The sequence below is a fragment of the Macaca mulatta genome, chromosome 2, assembly GCF_049350105.2.
Source record: "Macaca mulatta isolate MMU2019108-1 chromosome 2, T2T-MMU8v2.0, whole genome shotgun sequence".
NCBI classification, from domain to species: Eukaryota; Metazoa; Chordata; class Mammalia; order Primates; family Cercopithecidae; genus Macaca; species Macaca mulatta.
In genome coordinates this window covers 59,656,106-59,678,305 of record NC_133407.1, presented here as the reverse complement: position 1 = coordinate 59,678,305, position 22,200 = coordinate 59,656,106, and the positions used below count along the sequence as shown (strand labels likewise).

Below are 22,200 nucleotides of genomic sequence, written 5' to 3'. Positions count from 1 at the left end.
AATGGGAAAACTAGACATTCTGCACCCTCTAGCATGATGTATTGGGAAGGATACAAAATTATTTCTGTGGTCCTCCTGCCAAAAGTGCTTAATCTGAATTTAATCACTAGAAAATGCCTGAAAAACTCCAACTGAAGGACATTCTACAAAGTAGTCAATAGTCTTGTAAAGTGTCAGAGTTATAAAGACAAAGCCTGAAGAGCTGATCCAGCTTACAGGAGACTAAAGACACATGATGAGTAGCTGTAACGTGTGATCTTGGCCAGAAAAGGATATTAATGGGCAGCTGGAGAAACATGAATAAGACTCAGATTATATAATATTATTGTGTTAATGTTAATCTCCAGGTTTTGATAATTCTAAATGGTTACAGAAGATATTAACATTTGGGGGAATCTGGGTGAGGGGCATATAGACATTTTTTGTGCTATTTTCCTTACTTTTTATGTCTGACATTATATCAGTGGAAAGTTTAAAAATGGACAAAAATAATACAACAAATAGAAACTTTAAAAAGGATAATATAATTTCAATGAAGGATTCATTTTTTAAAAAAGAAAAAGGATGCTGTAAAATAGAAATGGTAATATATTCTTCCTATCCTGCAGTGGATTATCTGGCACAGCCCACTTCGGTGGTTACTGAGGAAGAAATCAGGCTCCCTACAGCTTGTTTAGGAAGAGGTGGGTGGGGCTCTGGTGTGGGCATATTTCTGGAGGGATCTGGTGAGACATGAGTTGGCATCTGATCAAGCAATCTGGGCTAGAAAAACTAGCATTGGTTGTGTGTTTCTAAACCCTAAGGACTGTGTCTGGACTTTGACAGCCACAATCATATTTAATACTGACCACTCAAAACCACTGGTATTTTTATCCCATTTGTGTGGTTATTGCTTTCCTCTTTAGCTTTGTCAAAGTAATACATGCACAGTGTTTAAAGAGTCAATGCTCAAAGGCTTGTAACAAAAAGCAGCAGTCCCTTGAACTCTTTCCATGCACTGCAGCAGGAACTACTTCCAACTTATGTAGCTGTGCACTCTGGTATTAATTTCTGTATTTCTCAATAATATTTATGTATTGCTCTCTTGGTTCAGCTTTTTGAGACATTATCTATTGACCTCTCCTGGAGGTGAAAGCTTTAGCTTCCTCTCATATATCCTTCAACACCCACTATCTTATTAATATATTCATATCTCAACTTTGGGTTAAGTTCATATTTTGTGTTTTCAATTTTTTAGTGGCTTAAACATTTTATTTCTTCCAGCTTTGGAGTTGTTGGACTCAGCTGGGTGTTGCTTGTGACTCCTCCTGCAGTTGTAGTCATACAGAAGCTGAGGTAGGAGTTTCCGAATTTCTTCCCTAACGTATCTGGTGCCTGGGCTGGGATGGCTGGAACAACTGAAGATTGGCTGGGTACTTCTCTGTATATATGGTGTCTCCATATGGCAGTTCAGGGCTTAGAGAGTGAGTGCTAAAAAAGAGTGCAATGAAAACTGCCAGCTTCTTAGTCCTGGGCCCCAAACTAATGTAACATCACTTGTGTCTTATTGTTTTGGTTAAAGCTGTTACAGAGCATGTCCAGATTCAAGGGGAGGGGCTTGTACTTCAGAATGAGCAAGTAAAAGAAGTAACCAATCTGTTAGGGCTTTTATCTTCTTTTTTATTCTTTATAGCACTTAACATGGTCCTGCGTTTATTGTAGGTAAGAAACACTTAATTTACTTTTATTTTTTGAAATGGAATGTACCCATCACCAACCAAATTAGAGGTGATATAGTTAGTATCTATTAACATACATTTTCATAGGAGCATTAGGGCTAGGAGTCAGAATTCTGGAGAATTGGATTCTAGTTCTAGTTCCTCCAATAATTAGCTATGAGACCTGAAACAAATGACTTACATTCTTGTCTGTGTCTTGATGTTTTAAAAGAAGATGGTGTAATTAAATTTAGCCAAATTACATTCCAGAATCGAATAATTTCTCTGATACTATGCAGTGCTCATCAGGACACTTAGAGTTCTCTATCTGGTTCTGTTCTTTTTATTGCTTCCTAATTTTATCACCTCCTATTTTTTCATCAAGGAATAATTTTAGATAGCTAGCGTGTATTAAATATTAATTATTTATAGAGTACTGTGGCCCTATAAGAGGAGTAAGAAGACCTCCAAGGCCAAATAAAGGCAATATAAGAAAACAAATTACAGGCTAATTTTGTTTATGAATATATGCATAAAAGTCCTAAATTAAATATTAGCTTACCAGATAATAGTATGATATTTAAAATGATAAAATAATACATCATGAGCAAGTTGAGTTTATCTCCAAATGTAAGTATGATTCATTGTATTTTCATTTTTATGACTAAGTATTTAATATCCATGGCTGAGCAAAGTAGTCTATAATGATTGTATTTCCTTTCTCCCATATATTTTCATGTTACCTTTCATTAACAATTGCTTTATTAATTTAGTTTGATTTGGAGCTACAGCCGAGTCTTCCATACTTTGTGCAAAATATCTCTCAATACAGTTTTCCACATGGTCAAGCTAATAAGAAACTCAGTTCCTTTTTGTTTTCTTGGCAACATTCCTTCTAGAGCCCTCCATTGTATTGTTGCAGTCTCTGCTGGTCACTTTCTGTGCCATAAGCTGTCCTCTTGGCGTTTCCCTTCCCATCATCTAGAAAATTCTTCTCCTCCCTTTAATGAATTGGATCCCATGGCTTCCACTTTGTGACTTTATTCTCTCATTTTTTCTTTATTCTCTCATTTAAAAAAAAAAAAAGAATAAAGCACTAAAATTGTGCTTGAACAGTGCTTGTTAAAATTTTTCCTGGGACAGTTAATTTTCTCCTAAGAGATATTCTGTCTTCTGCATGGGGAGGGTGTGACCTGGCTGCTGGTGATCTGGACATGGGTGAGAGAAGGGGTCTGGGGTCTCAAGTCTCATAGTCTTTTTATTTGCAGCCTGGCTCCACCTTGCTCTGTGCCTGGTATCTCTCAGCTTAGAGCCTGTCAACTCAATGTCTCCAGTTAATGAAACTCCTCTTCCTCCGTTGGAGGAGAAAGGCAGGACACTGACTGCAGACCTGGGGACATGGAGCTTTAGTAGCTCTGTATCCTCTTTTAAAGAACTACCTTGTTCCTAGTTCCTGCCTCACCCACATCTTCTGTGGCACTGGTTTCTCTAATAGATGAACCATCCTGAGGTTGTCTGGTACATATTAACTTGTTTCTCATCTGCAGGCACTTAAAAAATCTTTCCTCAGTTCTGCTAAGTCATATAATCCTCCATCCCTTTTTCATTTTCATACATACTGGTCTAGGTTTTCAGTTTACTGACACTTTCGTGAGAAATGAAGTTTCTGTTTCTGTTTCTTTGTCTCTGTGTTGTGTATTGGGTAGCTTTTTATTTTTTAAAAGGAAAAGGTAGAAGCATTTGTCCTGCTAATTCCAGGTGTTTCCTTACTTTTTTCCAAATGAGGAAACTGCGAGTCAGAGGCGAAGTGGCTTTCACTCACCCACTCACTCCTTACTTCACCAGAACTCGCTTGTCAATGTTGTTAAAGATTTCCACATTTTTAACACCAATAATGTTCAGTCTTCATCTTACTTGACCTATCAGTAGCATTTGATATAGTTGATCCCTTCTTTCCTCCTTGATGTGATTTATTTCTTTCTTTCTTGAACACTACACGCTTCTCCCCATCCTCTCAACCTCCTAATATTGGAGAGTCCCAGAGCTCAGTCCTCAGTCCTTTCTTTCTATATCTTCTTTTTTTCCTGCTTTTACTACTTGTGTGATTTCATCAGTTCTCAAAGGTTTAAATACCATTCACATGCAGACAGCTCCCAAATTTATGTCCCCATCCCAAGACGGAGTCTCAGCTTTGGTGTCTAACTCCCTACTCAGCATCTTCACTTGGCCACCTAATAAACATTTCAAACTCAAGATGACTAAACTCAAATCCCTGAGCTTCCCCGCAACTGGCTCCATATCAGCTTATGATCCCCATATCAACTGATGGCAACTCCATCCTTTTGGTGACTCAGGCCTAAAACCTTGGAGTCATTCTTCACTCTTTTCTTTCCATCATACTCATATCTAATTCACCAGGAACTTCTGTTGCCTCTAATTTCATTATTTATCCAAAGTTAACCACATTACACTTCCACGGCTAGCACCCTCATCTGAGCCGTATTCTCTCACCTAGATTGCTATAATAATTTTTTAACATGTCTCCCTGCTTCTACATTTGCCTGTTAATGTATTCTCAATCCAAGGGAGGAGGTATCCTTTTGAAATGTAAATCAAGTCACATCACTTTTTTGTCAAAAATTCAGAGAGCCCCAAAAGATCTAGCCTCTCTTATCTCTCTAAACTCATCTTCTTCTACCTTCCCCCTTCCTTACTCTGCTGCAGCCACATCAATGTCCTTGATGTTCCTCAAATATGACAGAAGGCTTCCATCTCAGGGCCTTTGCACTGTTTCTATAGCCAGAAGCAGTCTCCTTATCCTCTCTTCTGGCTATTCACTTGACTTCTTCAAGTCCTTGCTCAAACCCTACCTTCTCAATGGCCAACTCCAACTTCCTAAGCATTCCCATTCTCATTACCCTGCTTTAGTTTTTCTTTTTTTCATAGCACCTATCAACATCTAATATTCTATATAATTTAACTTTTTGTTATTTTATTGTTTCTTATCTCTCCTGACAGAAAAAATGTGCCCAACAGGGGTTGGGATCTTTGTCTATGTTGTTCTCTAATAAATCCTACGTATGCTGTGGTATACAGTAGACACTCAATAAATATTAGTTGGGTATGAATAAATGCACAAGCCAGATTTTGCACCTGAGTGTTTATACTATGTCATGTTCTTCTGTGGGTCATCTGAGTACTATATGCTGACATTTAAAATGCATTGTGTAGGTTTTTTGAGACAGGGTCTTGCAACATTTGATCTCTGCTCAGGAAGAGAGTAGGGGAAATGGATGAGAGAAAACCAAATTTCATTCTTTCTTCTTACCCATTTTTTTTTCTTTTTTTATCTCCCTTTTTTGGCTTTTTGTTAATATTTGTGTGAATTCTCTTGTCAGATGGGTTAATCTCCTATCTCATTAGATAAAAACATTCATTTTAAAATGGTAATTGGGTTTGTTTCATTACCAAACTTGCTTCTAGTTCCAAAGGCGATGATACAATGCTTTCCTTTTTGCCCTTAATACAGAAGAATACTGGTAATATTAAGCTTTCTTTCCCTTCCTACTGCTTCTATGTACAAACTGTTCCATCCACTGGCCCTCAAAAACAAATAAAATGGTTTTCTGGAATAAGCAAGTTCTGTGCTGACTACATTTGGATTGTCAAAATTTTAAGTCTGAAAGTATCTTATTTAATTATCAGCAATTCTGTATGGTTGGCTTCACTGAAGCTAGACACAACGTAAGCTTTCCCTTTTGAATTTAAAACAAATACATAAAACTTAACATGGGGATACATTTAGAGATGATGGGTAAATTCCAAATTGCAGAGGTTGAGGCTTTTGTGGCATATATTATTTTCCAGTATTTGAACATTAACAAATAATTACTCCCCAAAGTTGAAGTGACACCTCAAAAGTGTTCAGATTCCCAAGGAGGGTATGTAGGGTAGAGTTGTGGTGGAGTATGAGGGATGTCCTTGTATAATCTATGAATTTTATACAGGGAGCCAAGTGCCTTATTCCGTAATTTATGGAGACTTGAATCTTAAGCACACAAGGTTTTCCTAAACTTCCAGTTATATTGGACTTAATGGTATTTTCTTATAAAGGAAACATATTTGTTTCTGGAACTAAGAGTTAAATTTTTTTTTGGCATGTGCATGTGTAATTTAAGTCAGATAGATTTAAACTTAGGTATTTAAACATGTGTAACAAGCATAACTAATGATAATGTAATCCTTCAGCTTAATATTTTAAATCTCCTACTGGTCCTTAATATTCAGTAGAGCAAATATCCTCTGGCCTTGATGAAAACTCTGTTATATGGTAATACAGAGTCCTAAAGTCATTTTAAGTCATAAGCACATCCTCCATCAATCTCAATCAAAACTTCAAACTCAAACTCTTTTTCTCTGCCCAAGCTGGGACCTGTTTAGGCTAGAAGACTACAGGAGTGTCAGGTACGTTTGGTTTATCTATTTCTTTATTTTCTCCTTCAAACCTCTGTCCTCCAGCCTTCATCCTCCAGAAGGCCCTGAAGGGAAGGACCCAAGATGACCCCACACAGGGGACATTCATAAGTACCTTCCCTACCAGTCCCAGGAGGTCAGCACTCCCCCAGTGGTGCCACCAAGGCAGAGAGTCAGCCCACCTCTTCACCCCTAGATTTTCCAGTCACGTAACAGCTCCAAGGCCACCATGTTCCCTAGTCATGGGGTCATGTTTCAAATCATCTGAAAGGCGTTGAAACCCCCATCCCAACCAGGGTGGCAATGAAGAGGCAGCTTTCTCCTGTGCTGGGGTGGATGGAGCTCACAAGCACAGCTTTCTTCATACATACCCTTCTCACTAGATCCCCTTTACTCCCATCTCTCAACTTTTATATTTTTAAAACCAGTGAGGAGCTCCAGAGTCACTGAACAGAGAATAGGGGAAGAGGAGAAGGGAAGGCTTCTCTTTGCAGAAGAAAACCAACTCCTAAAGAAAGAGGAGCTGATGGAATCAGGAAAGCACCATCTCACAGCCCTCCTTGTAAAAGCAGATGCAGGCAGGGATCCTTGGTGGATGCCAAAATGAGGTTGTGGGGGACAGCCTATTCACATAGTCTCAAATAATCACATTCTAGGTTGTTTGTTAATTATAAAGTTAAAGAGGTACTGTCACAGTGGAGAAACCTGGCAGACATCACTTTAATTGAGTGATCGACCTGAACAGGACCAGCAATGGGATGCAACAACCCTCCTGAGCCCTCGGAAAACAGTGTGGAGAATACTATGGAATAGTACACAGACATTAAAAAAAAAAAAGAAATCATGTCCTTTGCAGCAACATGGGCGGAGCTGGAGGCCATTATCCTAAGTGAAATAACTCAGAATCAGAAAATCAAATACCTCATGTTCTCACTTGTAAGGGGGAGCTAAACAAGGGGTACACAAGGACATGAAGATGGAAATACTAGACACGGGGGACTCTAAAAGAGGGGAGGGTGCAGGGAGATGAGTGTTAAGAAACTACCTATTGGGTACAATGTTCACTATTTGGGTGATCAGTTCACTAGAAGCCCAAAGCTCAGCATTATGTAATATACCCATGGAATAAACCTGCACATGTACCCCCTGAATCTAAAATAGAATAAATAAAAAAATTAACAGTCATGACAATACTGCAGGATTCACGCCCCCTCCAAAAAAGCAAAACAAATAAATCCTATAAAGGACATTTTAGAAAATTTGAATATGACTTGTATATTCTTGAATGTGATGATTGTGTTATGGTCATATAGAAGAATGCCTTATTCTCAGGAGATACTGGAGAAAATATTTATGGGTGAAATGTCACAATAGCAGAGAACAAGAGAGGAAAAAATAAAGGCAAAATGTGGCACAATTTGGTAAATGTATTGGGTATTTATTCTTTCACCATTTCTATAAGTTTTTAATTTCTCAAAATAAACAGCTAGGAGAAGAAAGAGCTATGGAACAAGCTCCTGCACACTTCATTTGAAAGTACAAATGGAGAACTGGCATCTCACTCTAAAATTTCATTTCAATTGTGTCTTGGTGTCTGGCTGAAACTTTGATTATTATATTTTCCGGGGCTTATATATTCCTAAAAGTGTAAACATATGTAACAACAACAACCTCAAAATATTTGTGCAGGACAATTACAATTTGTAACATGTTTCCACTTATCTCATTTTGTCTTCACGACAATCTTGGAAATAGCTAGAATATTTTTATTCTCCCAGTGTACAATGAAAAACCGAGAAGTTGAAAGTCTGAGCAACTCAGTCAAGTTTATATGCCTAAGACTAGCACCCTCATCTTTTGATTGCAGACCTCATATTTTTTCAGGACACATATTAAATATTCAGGAGGGGGGTTAACAAAACCACTTACTCTCTTATTATTAATACTTCCTTTTGTACAGAGAGTAAGAGAGAGACTTGAGGGTGTTTGTTTATCCCCGGCTGTCTGAGAATTTTCGATTAGCCTGACACAGGTGGCTCTGCTCACTGCATTCAATCAGCATGCCAGTAAACCCTCCGAGTGTGTTACTGCTAAGTAATGTTAGTCTCCAAGTCCTCTGCATGTCCTTGCTGATCTGCTGCAGTAGATCGAGGAACTTACAGAAATGAATTCTCCTGAGATCCAGTCAACATCCCCTCAGAATATGGAGTTAAATTTTGTCACAACTCCAAATATCTTTCAGAGAAATGACAACTCACAGAAGGAAGTGCACATGAGTCATAAACCCACAGCCCCAGAATACTAAGCAGCTGTTTTTCACCTGACAGCTGGGGTGAGCAGAAGCAATCTCTGTTCTCCCTCTCCCTCTCTCTCTCTTTTTTTTCTTAACTAAAAACAACTTAAGGGAAAAAGAAGAAGAAGGAGAGAAAAGTACCCTTTTGGAGCTTGGTGAAGTCCACAAACTTGTTGTGAGAAGGTACAATAGTCCCCCAAACATTTGACCCACCTCGTTTCTCCTTTTTCAACTTACTAATGATACAGATTGAATCTCTTCTGCCTTCAATGTTGAGTAAAGATGACATGAAAGAAAAAAACGGTGGTGGTGGGGGGGGGGGCAACAGAAAATAGAGGAAGTAGTTAAATTGCATAGCATGTAAGCATACCCTTCTTTAGAATCTTCCCTTCAAACCAGGACTTTATGGAATAAGGTTGGGAATCACTGATTTCCAAAGAAAGCAAAAAATAAAACACCAGATGAGTACAATTGTTTTTCTGGAGTATAGTTTTCTTTAAAGCCAGCTCTTTGTGTATTTTCTGCAGCCTTGGCCATTGTAACTTCTCAGTAGTTCTAGTAAAGATAATTTTTCTAAAGCTCTTGTTCTTTCTATGGAACTCAGTTGGAAAAGATCATTTGTTAACCAGGGCTCTGTTCCTGATAGATGCATATCAGAATGATCCACAGTCAGAACTTTGTGGGCCTCTGTTAGTGCTGGAAATTTTTCAACAGGCCTGGAGGATTCGCCGGCCTGAGGCAACATGTCAATGACTGAGAGTGGTGAACTCTGTAATGTGCCTTTATTGTATTACTTAAGATTATTCAGTTCTGCTCAAGAAAGTAAGTGAAACAAAGAAAGAGGATAAATGAAACTGGGTGGAGATGCAAGTAGCTTGTGAGACATAGGCAGAATTTATAGGATGAGCACGGTAAAACTAAGTGGATTAGTAACCCCTGAGTCATAGTAGCCATCAACAAAGTAGAGAATGTGCATGTAGAACACAGATAGGAGGGAGGAATGGAAAGAAGTGATATTGACAACATATCCATATGCATATGACACCAAACAGTTGAAATATATTAAATATAAATACATAAAATATGAGAACTTAAGTGAAGTCTTCAGTCAGTCACCTCTAGGATAACCTGGTAGTAGACTTGGAGACTACAATTGCATCAAGGTAATTTCCTGCATAAAAAATTTATAGCAGTACTATGCAAACCGTAACAATAACAAAAATGGTAGCCCTAAATTTCGCATAGTTACTAGACAACATGCTAAGCATTTTGTAGATATTATCTCAAATAATCCTCGCAATAACCCTATAGAGCAGATATTATTACCTACATTCTACAGATAAGAAAACTGAGGACAAGAGAAGTTCAATAACTTGCCTAAGATCAACTGGCTCATAACAAAAAGAGGATTTGAACTGAGATCTGACTCTTAAAGCCATACCCTCTCTATTTTGGAGGCGGCCGAGTTATTTCCAAGCCCCCACCCCACTGCCCAACATTTCCTCCTGTTAGACCTTATTTGGTCATCCTAACTAAAATCTATCCCTATAACCTCCTAGCCCCCTCCCAGGATTAATTTGTTTCTACATTCTATTAACACCATCTAATGTAACTTTCTCACTAACTTCTTGTCTGTCTCCCCAACAAGAAATGTGATTTTTCTAAGGATAGGATTTTCATTTGATTATTAACTTCTGCTTCTCAAAGTGTCCAGAACAGTACTTGAATAGTAAATATTCAGTGACTATCAACTGAATGAATGAGTTCATCCTATTATTGATTTTTTTTTTTCTAGAGACATCTTTGAAAATAAAGTCACAGGCACAAGATCACCTTTCAGGCTGAACAGATTAACCCTGGAAAATTTATGATTAGGGGCATAAAGAGTTTCAGAGCAAAATTTTAGGAGAAAAAAATGGGCTATAAGAAAATTACGCTGCCAACTCCACAGCTTGAATCTTACAGGACTTCACCAGATCCTCTGCAGTCCTGCAGCTTGGCTATCTCCATTAGATTTTCATCATATTATAATCTCAGGGCCTTGGACTTCTCCCATGATTATCTCTGAGAAGAGATCCAGAGAAAGGAGAGTTTTACATGCCTTACCTAGGGCATTCTAGAAATGGGGCTTATGTTTGTGTGCCCAGCTGTGGGTGAGGTGCTGTAACCACATTATTAACTCATTCAGATGGTGCTTTATGTTTCCTCTGTTTTCAGTGAGGAAAGTGAGCCTCTGTGGGGATAGTAGCTTGTCCCGAGTGTACAGTCTGATAGGTAGTAAAGCCAGAATTTGAAGTTGTGTCTGTCTAATGTCCTAGTCCACTCTGCAGAAATATTGTTCCAATGAGGAGGTCCACCATGAACAGAAACATGGAATTTTCTAAACAGATGAACTGGAGACGAAAAGAACTGAAGTGAACCCATTGTTATATTTCTTATGATGGATGAAATAAATTTGTCTTTTTATGACACAATTTTTTTTGGTCTGTAAAGGATAAAACATCAGCTAAATAGGCCTGAAGTATCAGGAAAATTTTTGATGAATTTGCAGTTAAAATGGAAATAAAACTGCATTTTAAAATTGAAACACTTTTTTTTTTTTTTTTTTTTGTCACAAGCTTGGCTGGGTTTGGCTCATCTTCTTGGACATGAAAATCATTTTCTCCAAATTAATTTCTTGAAAACTCAACTGTCCCAGCCTTTCAAGCCAGGGGGTTAAATTGATGCGATGTACACCAGAGGCCTTGGGAACATCCTGGCCAAGGTAATAAATGAAATGCATTAAATAACTTAATTGATATAGTAATACACAGGGGGCAACTGTATTGCCAAAGAATTGTCCCTTTATTCATTTCTGCTCATTTAGATATCAATCACACTTCTAAAGAGGGATGCAGCACATCTGGATGCTACTGCGATTGCAGATGAGAAACAGCATGTAGGTGTCCTGGGGCTGTTTGGCAACAACCTGTCAACATCTCCTTGAAATATGTTGAACCAGGTACTAGAATGTTTATAGAGGTTAGGAAACCAAGATAGGTTTTCAAGTAGAGGAAAATGAAGTTAGAGCTATTTAACTTTGGAGCTTTATTCATTCAATCACTCAAACACTTGTTCAGTCCTTCATCCATCCAACCAATAAATATTTATTGAGCACCTACTATGTGCCTGAGGCTCTGTTAGACTGGGAATATAGTTTATGAGCCTGTGTGGTCAAGTACAGTAGCTAACTAGCCACATGTGGGCTATTGAACACTTGAAATGTGGCTGATGCTAATTAAAATTGTCTACTGAGCAGTTGAAATGTGTTGCTTCAAATTAGGGTGTACACAACTGATTATACAAAGACTTAGTAGGGAAAAAAAAGAATGTAATATACGCCATTAGGAACTTTTGGATACTCATGGATCGTGTTGAAGTGATAAGTTTTGATATATCACATTAAATAAAATATAATAAATAACCTCACCTGTTTCTTTTTACTTTTTTTTTTTACTTTAAGTTCAGAAATGCCATGTACAGGACGTGCAGGTTTGTTACATGGGTATACATGTGCCACGGTGGTTTGCTGCACCCATCAACCCGTCATCTAGGCTTTATGCCCCACATGCATTAGGTATTTGTCCTAACGCTCTCTCTCCCCTTGCCCCCGACCCCCCGACAGGCCCCGGTATGTGTTGTTCCCCTCCCTTTTTACTTTTTAAATGTAGCTAATAGAAAATTTAAATTATATATATATGGCTTGCATTATATTTCTATTGGACAGTGCTGTAATATTTGCAGAAGATTTCTTCCTTCTATATCATGTTTTTGCGGATAGCTTGAAGGTAACTTTCAGGGAAGATAATAAAAGATAGAGGTGGAAGGGCTGATCTATTGTGGGGTAAATGATGTTTCTAGGTTTTAGGTGGTTAATTTTTGTTTTGAAAACTTTTTACTTTGGAAGTTATATATCTAGGTCCAGTATTTTGGAACTGTCAAAATGTAGAAAATTTGGGATACTGTAATGTTTTTTGCTTTCTGGCATTTTCTGAGTTGCCATTGGATATCCTGAATCCCTGAATATCCATAGATGGCTACTTTCACATGACAACACTAAAAAAGATGGCTTAGAAAGAAATACTTATGGAATGGGTTATTTGACAAGATGATACTATGGGAATAAGTGAAGCTAACTTTGGTCTTGCTTCTCTTATTTGAAATTAAGACATATGGGCTGCTTTATGTCTGCACTTATCTGCTAGCAGGAAAAAATAAATAACTGGAACTGTAATCAGTATGGAAGTAATATTTAATGACTCAGGAATTCTGTAAGAATAATCAGTTTTGGCAAAAAGCTCTATGTGAAAAGTAAAGACTCAATTCCAAGTGTTTTTTAAAATCAAATACTAACTAAAATTTAATTTAATTTAAAAATCAGATTCTTAGATCAACAAGTTAGTGTGTCCCCTCTTTTTGCTTTTGTCTACAAGGGGTACAGGCTTACACTCTCCTTTCATGACCACAGTTAGGCTCAATCTCTTCTTCCTGGAGCAGTGAGAATAGTATAGGTACAGATATTAGCCTGGTGTTTGGGAATGACAGAAAATCAAACAAACAAACAAACAAACAAACAAACAAAAAACTCCTCATACATGTCCTTGGACACACAAATGCTCTTTGTCTATCCATGTCCAGACTGACTCTATTGCCTGAACTTTTTCTTGTCTAATGAGCTCGAGAGAAGATTTTGAAATACATATTAGGGATTTGTGGAAGTGAGAGAATTAAGGATATGAGCTTCATAGAGCATAAAAAACTGTCAGTGACTCTACTGGGAGGAACACAGACCCATAAGAAGGAAGAAATGGGATGTGGGGCTGATTTTTTTCTAGGACTGGAAAACATACCATCGTTGCCAGATATTGTAGCAGAGACAGATGGCATGACAGATGCTGTGAAAGAAAAATGACTTACTACTAGGTGAACCAGAAAAAATAAACAAGAGGGACAGAGGAAAAAGTACACAAGCTCCCCTCTGTTGTCAGGAACATCTTCCCATAGCCTGAAAATGTCTAACTGTATTCCATGGGGTTGCAGATTGCGAATGAAGTGTCTCACCCCTTTCTCCACTGATTGCACCTTTGGAATTTACAGCCATTCTTTTGAGAGGACTCACTTTTTGTCTATTGATCTTCTAAGAAATAAGGGAAGGAAACAACTAATTGGATATATGATGCCAATATATTATAAAGATGCTGCAGTTAATCTTTTTCTGGCTCAAATGGTTGCTATACGATATGTAGAAACTGGCTGAAACTCATCTTGGTTTATTTTTAAAATGTTCCCGATTAACATCATTTCATGGTAGAAATCACATGAATGCAATTGGCATTTTAATAATGTTTAAATGGAAGTTGTTTAAAACGTGTCTTAGCGATGCTCATTGTGGGCACACACATGACCCTTGACATTTGCATAGTTTATGACTGGAGACTCTCAGTGTCTCCAAGTTCTTGAACACTACTCTACTCGGTAATCAGTGACAAATAAGAGCAAGCACTGAGTTGGGTTGAACTCATTTGAAAGTGCTATGTCCCCTGTGTTTAAAAGAGGTGCCTCAGCAAAATTATGTCAGCATGTGTTGTGACTCCATGGAGTTGACAAATAATGGTTGAAATCAATAAAAATGATTTACAAACGCTAAGGGTCTATAGTATTAATACATGTAGATTTAATATATAAATACGCAACAATATATACTTGGCAACCACTGTTTCGTCACTTAAACAGAAATGGATGCAAGGGAGCCTAAAGTAGCCAATGTGAGTTGCTGAAACGAGAAAAAAGTAATATCATTTGATATTAAGGATTTTTCTGCCTCTACCAAAAAATAAAAAGGTTGAACAACTATCTAGTGATGATTTTTTTCACCACATTTGAAAAATAAATTGAATAATTAATTAAAGCCAATAGAATATCATTGACTAACAGAGTTACTGCAGTGTTTTCAAGGGTAATTTGATTATAAATAACATTTGACTTCTGTCATGTTTTTAGAAACACTAATAGTCTTCCTAAGGTATACCCCCATTGTACATGTACAGCTTTATTCCCATACATACACAGTGTGATTTACAAAATTGTTGCAAAGGTGACTCTCAACAACATGGAATCCAGAACTAACACAGGCACCTTATTTTTCCCCCATTTTTAGGGTGCCAAATGTACCCAAGTCCACCTGACAGTCCCGTCTCTTTATTTCCTATTGCTTCTTTATTTCCCAGATCAGTACTTTCCCCTGGCACAGTAAAGTAGAAAAGACTATATGTATAGATGTGTTCCCAGAGACTTACATCAAACTCTGATTGTTCCAGTAGACCCACCTTGGAACAAATGCGTGTACTAAGTTTGAGGATAAACATTTTCTGAAAGCTAGGAAACACTCACATGGATGCTATTTCAATCTGGAACAAGTCCTGCATGAGGAGCTGCCTGTGGAACGTCCCTGCTAGGTCCTCCCAGAAGAAGAAGCCTCAAAACTTGATTGGCCTGCTTGGGTGAGTCTCCTCTTGCTGGTGAGGGGAAGCAGGCTACATTCCAGCATGAGGTGGTTGATTGCTGCTGTGCTACAAAATGCCATGTGCCTTGACCTTATCAACAAGTGGCAAATCTCCATTGTTTGACACTCTTCATTATGCTTCTGAACTTGGAAAATGACTCATGATAAAATAGCTTCCCATTCCGCTTTGTGGAATTGTATATAAGAAACTACTTGGGGAAAATGTAAATTTTCTCTGATTCCCACAAAGGCTAAACAATGTTGTGAACTCCACCAGACAGCAGCAATTATTTTTTAAAACACTTTGAAGATTTCTTTTAATAAATTTCAACATATTATAAATATTGATACAAGAGACATCATTATCTTGTTGGTGTCACATAGTTTGACTCCTAATTGAGGATTTCCTCCTTCTTCTATAAATGTAATGTAAATTATGTTTTCTGTTTGAGAGACTCCTACAATATATTCCAAAAATAAAAGGCAGAGGTAAGATGGGGGAAAAAAATCCTTAAAAATTTTAGATGTTCTGCTATCCTGTACATGGTATAGTTGCAAAGAACACTGTCTAAAAGAGGAAAATAGTCACTAGGCACCTAAAATGTGAAGCAATTCCAGTCTTTCATAGACCTCACTAAATGGCATTTTACTTGACACTTTTGCAGACTAAATAACTTTAGTGCTCTGTTTTCATGTGTCATTAAGAATTGTATGACTGGAACATTTCTACACTGCTGGTGGGAATGTAAACTAGTACAGCCACTATGGAAAACAGTGTGGATATTCCTTAAAGAACTAAAAGTAGAACTACCATTTGATGCAGCAACCCCACTACTGGGTATCTACCCAGAGGAAAGGAAGTCATTATTTGAAAAAGATACTTGCACATGCGTGTTTACAGCAGCACAATTCACAATTGCAAAAATCGTGGAACCAACTCAAATGCTCATCAATCAATGAGTGAATAAAGAAACTGTGAGATATATATATATATATATATATATGATGGAATACTACTCAGCCATAAAAAGGAATGAATTAATAGCATTTGCAGTGACCTGGATGATACTGGAGACTATTATTCTAAGTGAAGTAACCCAGGAATGGAAAACCAAATATTATATGTTCTCACTGATATGTGAGAACTAAGCTATGAGTACACAAAGGCATCAACATGCTACAATGGACTTTGGGGACTTGGGGGGAAGAGTGGGAGAGGGGCGAGGGATAAAAGACTACAAATATGGAGCAGTATATTCTGCTCGAGTGATAAGTGCACCAAAATCTTACAAATCACCACTAAAGCACTTACTCACGTAACCAACTACGACCTGTACCCCAATAACTTATGGAAAAATAAGATAAAAAATAAAAAAGAGTTGTATGACATCATATTATCCTTGCAATAAATACTTCTTATGCTTATGATTTGCTTTATCAAACACCTAATCTTTGCTTTGACAAAAAATATGCAGATTTATGTCCATTTCCATGGAAAATTTCCAACACTGATACTGTTTATAATAAACTCCTAATTTTACCCAGATTCAAGAAAGAAGAAAACTGTAGGAGAAAGTTAGATATAAGAATATATGTATTTTACATTTCTCTGTAGTTGAGAATGAGATAAATGGCAAGGAAAATAATTTCCATAACTTTTTTATGGTCAGAAATACAACCTAGAAAAATTTATAATATGTCAATCATTTATACTTTTCCATTACTATAACCCTTCTATAACCCTATAACAAGAATCACTCTTTACAGAATCTGGTTTATTACAAGATCCTGCCTTTTGAATCATCAAGGACAAAGTTACCTTCAGTGTAATCTCATGTGAATCAAACTATTCTAATTATTTTAAAAGTGGCAATCCATATCATATTGTTCAAATAACCAGAATATTCATTTTTGCTCTTTTTCTCAAATATCTTCATTCTCAGTCACCTCAGGTAAGTGATAATCCATGTGATTTTGAACTTCAGTTAACTGGAACATTCTTTTCAATTCATCCTCATCCTCTCAAACTATCTTCTGCCTCAAACATCCTAGCAAGTTCCGTAAATAAATGTAAATTGAAGAAAATCTGGTTTTAGAAACATTCTGAAAGCTTCCAGAGGAAGAAGCTTAAACTGTGGTCCTCAAACAGTTATAACAGAAAGGCGATAAAATGTTGCAGCTCCTTGAGAATCAACAATCAAACTGCAATGGAATCTTACTTTGAAGCAGTCGCTGCTGTGGAATCCCTGCTGGTGGCACCACTGAGCACTGCTACCACAGACTGGAAACTAATCAGACTTAGAGCCATTAGAAAATAGGAAGACCCTCAAAGGATTTACTGTGAAATGATGATGGCTGTGTTATAAAGCCCCTTTGCAATTAACTTTATTGTTTTAGCTGATGAAATCATGAAAGTGAAATGAACCTGGAAAAGGTGAGCACTGTAACCAGCGGGAGCCACAAACCCAATGCCTTCAACTGCTTTCAAATAAGAAGATGCAGCAGACAGAGCATTGGTTTTGGGGGTAAATGCTGAGGCCAAAAGGCATCAGTCAGAAATATTTTTTTTTTCCACATTCAGTTCAATCAGTCTGAATACAATTCATTTCCTACTGTGAGCAGAGTAAGTCCTCAAACTGAATCAAGAATTCTAGAGTATTTTATTAAAGTTCTTAACTTACCTTCCATGGGAGTGTTACTGTCTGGTCGATTAGCAAAGACCACATCCACATACTCCAGCTGCAGCCTCTGAAGGGAGCCCTTCAATCCTGGGAGCAGAAGCAGGAAACAAACCCCAAAATCTAAATATGAGCAGTATTCAAAGAGTTGAAGTTTGGTTTCTTTCAAGAATTTACTTTAAAAAAATAGAATTGGAATAGTTTCAAAAATGCTTTGAATACAATGATTGCTAATTGACCCTAGAACGTTTTAAAATTACATCAAAGGCTGACTTCCCCCAACAAGAAAAGTCTTAGAACTTTTTCAGGAATATTATCACTCTCACAGGAAAATACATACTTAGGAACGACCTTCACAGTAACTTGTATGAGGCAATACCCAGAAGCAAAGTTTAGAATAAAAAGCAGCTTCTTTCCAACAGTTAGTGTTTTTCTTCTTGAACAATGCAAATTAATGTTTATGTTTTGGATCACTTAATAGGCTTATAGTGAGCCAGAGATACATTTATTACACATAAAACTCATTAGAATGGTTTAAATCAGAAATAAATGACTGCCCCAACCCCATCTTAATGTAAATGTTGGTTTTAATAGTAATATAAAGGGGTTAGCAAATGAAGCCTTTGCTCAACATTTTACTAATTGGAACAAAGTTTAAGGAACATAAAATATAGCTGAGCTCTAACATTTCTATTATTCCCCATTTTGGGGGAAGAAACAAAAACATTAGAAGCTATAAAGACTGAAGAGGTAATATAAAGGAGAGAATAAGAACTTGAAAAGGGAGTCAGGAACCAACAGCCTATGTTTCAGCTCTAACCATTTGGTCACATTTCTATGAATACTCAGAAAAAAATTAATTTTAGTAAAATTAATACTTCCCTGAAATAGAACATATTGTATATAATATTATGCAACCAAAAGGATGACAGTGTTTGAGAATCATGTTATCCCATTTCCATGGGGCACAGCATTTAGCATTCTCTTATCAGCCTCTTTAATTCCTCAGGGAGACCAGAGGCTTTACTCTCTTTATTATAGACATAAAATTAATTGCATGTTAAATGAGGCTCTTATAAATTTAAATTTGGTTCATTTAAATTTGATTTTTTCATACTGGTTTATCAGCCAGCCACAATTAGTTTTCTGACGGGAAGATGGAGTGCTTGAATATTGTTCCGGAAATATTTTCCATCCATTGAGAAAGGACTGTCTGTGATGGCAGCTTGTTTAAAGCTTTGATGAAGAGATTAGGGCAGACAGATGTTATGAGGTCTAATGCCTGCTCTTATAAACCTTCCGTGATGCTCAGGCACAGGGTATCACCAGCTATTTCAAGAAACGGTGTGAAATTAAATTAACGTGAAAAAATATCATGATATGAGCCACTTTTGGGAACAGTTGTATGCAGGGAGGAGGTAAGGAAAGGACAGGAATACTAAGTAAACAAATAACAGGATATCACAAGGTTTGAAAGGCTGGAAATCTGCACTCTAGCATGCTTGGGACCCCACTTGGGTTCTTTGACCTTTTTTTGAGACTCAATTCTCTAGTCTGCAGTGGGCCAATACTGACACCTTCAGAATTGGTGTTCCTGGGAGAGCTGTGTAACACAGTCTACAGAACCACAACGTGAAATTATACCGTGGTGTTCACATCTGGAAAGTGCCAGGGGGAAGACAGCAAAAGACCAAATGCCAAAAATTTTCACTAGACCCCCTGTTTTGGAGAGGGGCATTTAATGACAGTTCTGGCCTGTGCTTGGCAGACGAAATAAGTATCTTGTTTTCTGACAATGGCCCTCTCTCCCTGTTCTCTTCTAAACAGCTCAGTGTGGGCTGAGAGTAACTAGCAGAAGCAGCTACAAATAACTTGGCACTGTTACAGCACTGTGTGATGAGGCATGTCACAGATAGGTGTGACTTTTTGTCATTTATTATTCCATCCCATGAGCATGTATTGAGTCCCAATTTCATCCTGAGACTGTGCCAGGCTCTCAGCGTTTAAAGATGCACAGACACAGTCTTCATCCCAAGGAGCTCTAACAGTGCATATTGAGAGCATCTATTGGCACAGGTTCCTTGTTCAAGGTTGTAATGTGTACCTGGAACTAATGATATGGACTTGATACTAAGGTCAGCCTCATGGTATTTGGTCATTCCCACCTCTTTAATTCTTTCTCTGAAAAGCACTCTTTCTTGATATTTGGCAAGAAATTCAAGTATCTGAGGCCAGTGATCCCTCCTCTGACTTTGAAGTGGAATGAAAGGAAATTGTCCCTCCAAAGGACACTATCCACTCACTTTACAAATCTCAATCACATAAAGTCTTGTAATCCATGGTATGAACTTTGGATTCTGTGTGAGATTTAAAGACACTGGTAGGGGAGGTTCCAGTGAGGAGGAGATTAAGCAGGGGAAATAATATGATCAGATTTCCATTTTGAACCGATGGCTCCACCTGCTGAGAGGGACCTGAAGGCACAAGAGTGAAGGCAGGCACAGCCACTGCAGCCCATCCAGCTCAGACAAAGTTAGTGAGAGGTGTATAAATTTGAGACAAGTGGTGTAAGTAGAAATACACGGACTTGCTGGTGTGCTGCATATAGGGTGTGGAGGTTAGAGTAAACAAGAACGACTCCTAGATTTGGGGCCTGAGAAGTGAAGTGACTGTTACTAAATGGGGCAGTCAGGGGGAAAGCTAACCGGAGGTGGTCGGGGAGCCAAGTTTAGTCTAAGCAGCAACTCAGTCACTACATGGAGCTCTTGGCAGCTGGATGGACCAGTCTGGCGTTCAGAGGAGGTGAGGCACAGGGTCTGGGATTCAAGGTACTGATTTGGGTTGTCCTGAATAACCCTGTGATATCCCTTAGCCTCTCTGAGCCTCAGTTTCCTCGTCTGTCCAAGGACAAAATGGTGCTAGCTGATCTTCCTGCTTTGGTCTTTCATGTGACTACAAACCAAACCAGGTATTCCTGCTTTTTCATTAAGATATGTTTCATGAGTATCTCCTTCAGAGTCATTTACGTTTAGTTTCAAAAAAACAAGTCATCGGGTTCTATCTCCATTTAGCAAATGTTTGTTGAGCACTGGCTTAGGGCCAGGTATTGTTTTAAGTTTAAGTAGACATGCAAAAATGCATTAACCTTGGCTCCAGAAGGGCAGCTGGGCAGCCAATCTTAACCTAAGGAGTTAAGTGCTCCAGTGCAGTAAATGCACTTGCTGAAGGCAATTTGACCTTAGCCTGTCCCTCTGCACTAACCCAGCACCTGTGGGAGGGGAAAACAGGAGAAACAGCAGAAATGCTCCCTGACCTTGAGGAGATAATTAGAAGTAAACTGGCAATTTCTCAAAAGTTCACAGGAAAATAAATTACTTAAAGAAAATAGTTTTCAAGTGACTACAGTAAAAAAAAAAAAAAAAAATCTAAGTCCATTTTTCTTTTAGGTTCCAAAGTTTAACAAGAACCATAATGTTTAGAAGGTAACCTTAATTCAATTTAAGCATATTTCACAGGTTTCTAAAGAAATATGCTTATTCCAGACAGTCAGCAGATTGGCACAGTTAGAGGTGGATGGGGTGTTCGGTGCTGCAGGTTTGTGTGGAAGCAAGGAAATCAGTAGTTTGGAGATTCTGCAAGGGTTCTATTTAAGCATGCTGTGTCGTCACCTTTTACACCTACCACGCACTTGCTTTTCTATCTAGCTTGCAAAAAAAGTTGCCTTAAATAATATACATTGTTTATATAATTTCTAGTTTTTTCTCAGCAGACCTATCGTCATAATTTGAGACATCTGCTTCTTTTTTAAAGGCTGAGTTGTATCGGAATCATATTCAGCATGTGGCTGTGCCTCCTGTTATGAAACGTGGTTATCCTCGATGGGTGATGTACGTTTACATGAATGTAGTACACGGAAAAAAAATCCTGTGGCAAATCCATTTGTTTAGAAATGTATTCTTTAATTGAAAAATCATAGATTGTCTTTTTCTTTTAAAGTTCATAGAGTTTAACATTTGTTATTAATTTAAAAGTTTCAAGCAGAGCTTTCTCAGATTATTTTCCTCTCCTACTCCAAAAACAATGGCAGTGGATTTGTGTTTTGAATTGCATAACAAAACTGTTTATCTGAAAGGCAAATGTAGAGTCAGACACAGCTTTTGGCTATTGGAATACACAAGAGATTTACTTATTCTTACTCAGTGACCTACCAAACTATTTCTTTTCCTTTACATTAGGCACTGAAGGAACGTGTTTTATTTTATTTTTATTTATTTATTTATTATTTATTATTATTTTTTTTTTCTGTAGAGACAAGGGTCTCACTATGATGACCAGGCTGGTTTCAAGCTCCTGGCCTCAAGCCATCCTCCCGTCTCAGCCACCTAAATCGTTGGGATTACAGGCATAAGCCACCATGCCGAGCCAGCACCAAAGGAATCTGCCCTGCTCCATTCCAACATTGGCTCAAATTGGGGTTTAACAAATGTTTGTGGAATGGCTGAATGAGTAAATTGGATT

General features: G+C 37.8%; 1 protein-coding gene across 4 annotated transcripts in view; it reads right to left on the bottom strand.

Annotated features, from left to right (window-relative positions):
• Nucleotides 1-22,200, bottom strand: part of KCNAB1 (potassium voltage-gated channel subfamily A regulatory beta subunit 1) — a 420,197-nt gene that overhangs the window by 44,000 nt on the left and 353,997 nt on the right. For all 4 annotated transcript variants that reach the window (XM_077990673.1, XM_015131744.3, XM_028843252.2 and 1 more), the window contains 1 exon segment: nt 17,686-17,772. In XM_077990673.1, coding sequence (XP_077846799.1) covers nt 17,686-17,772 — 87 coding nt within the window.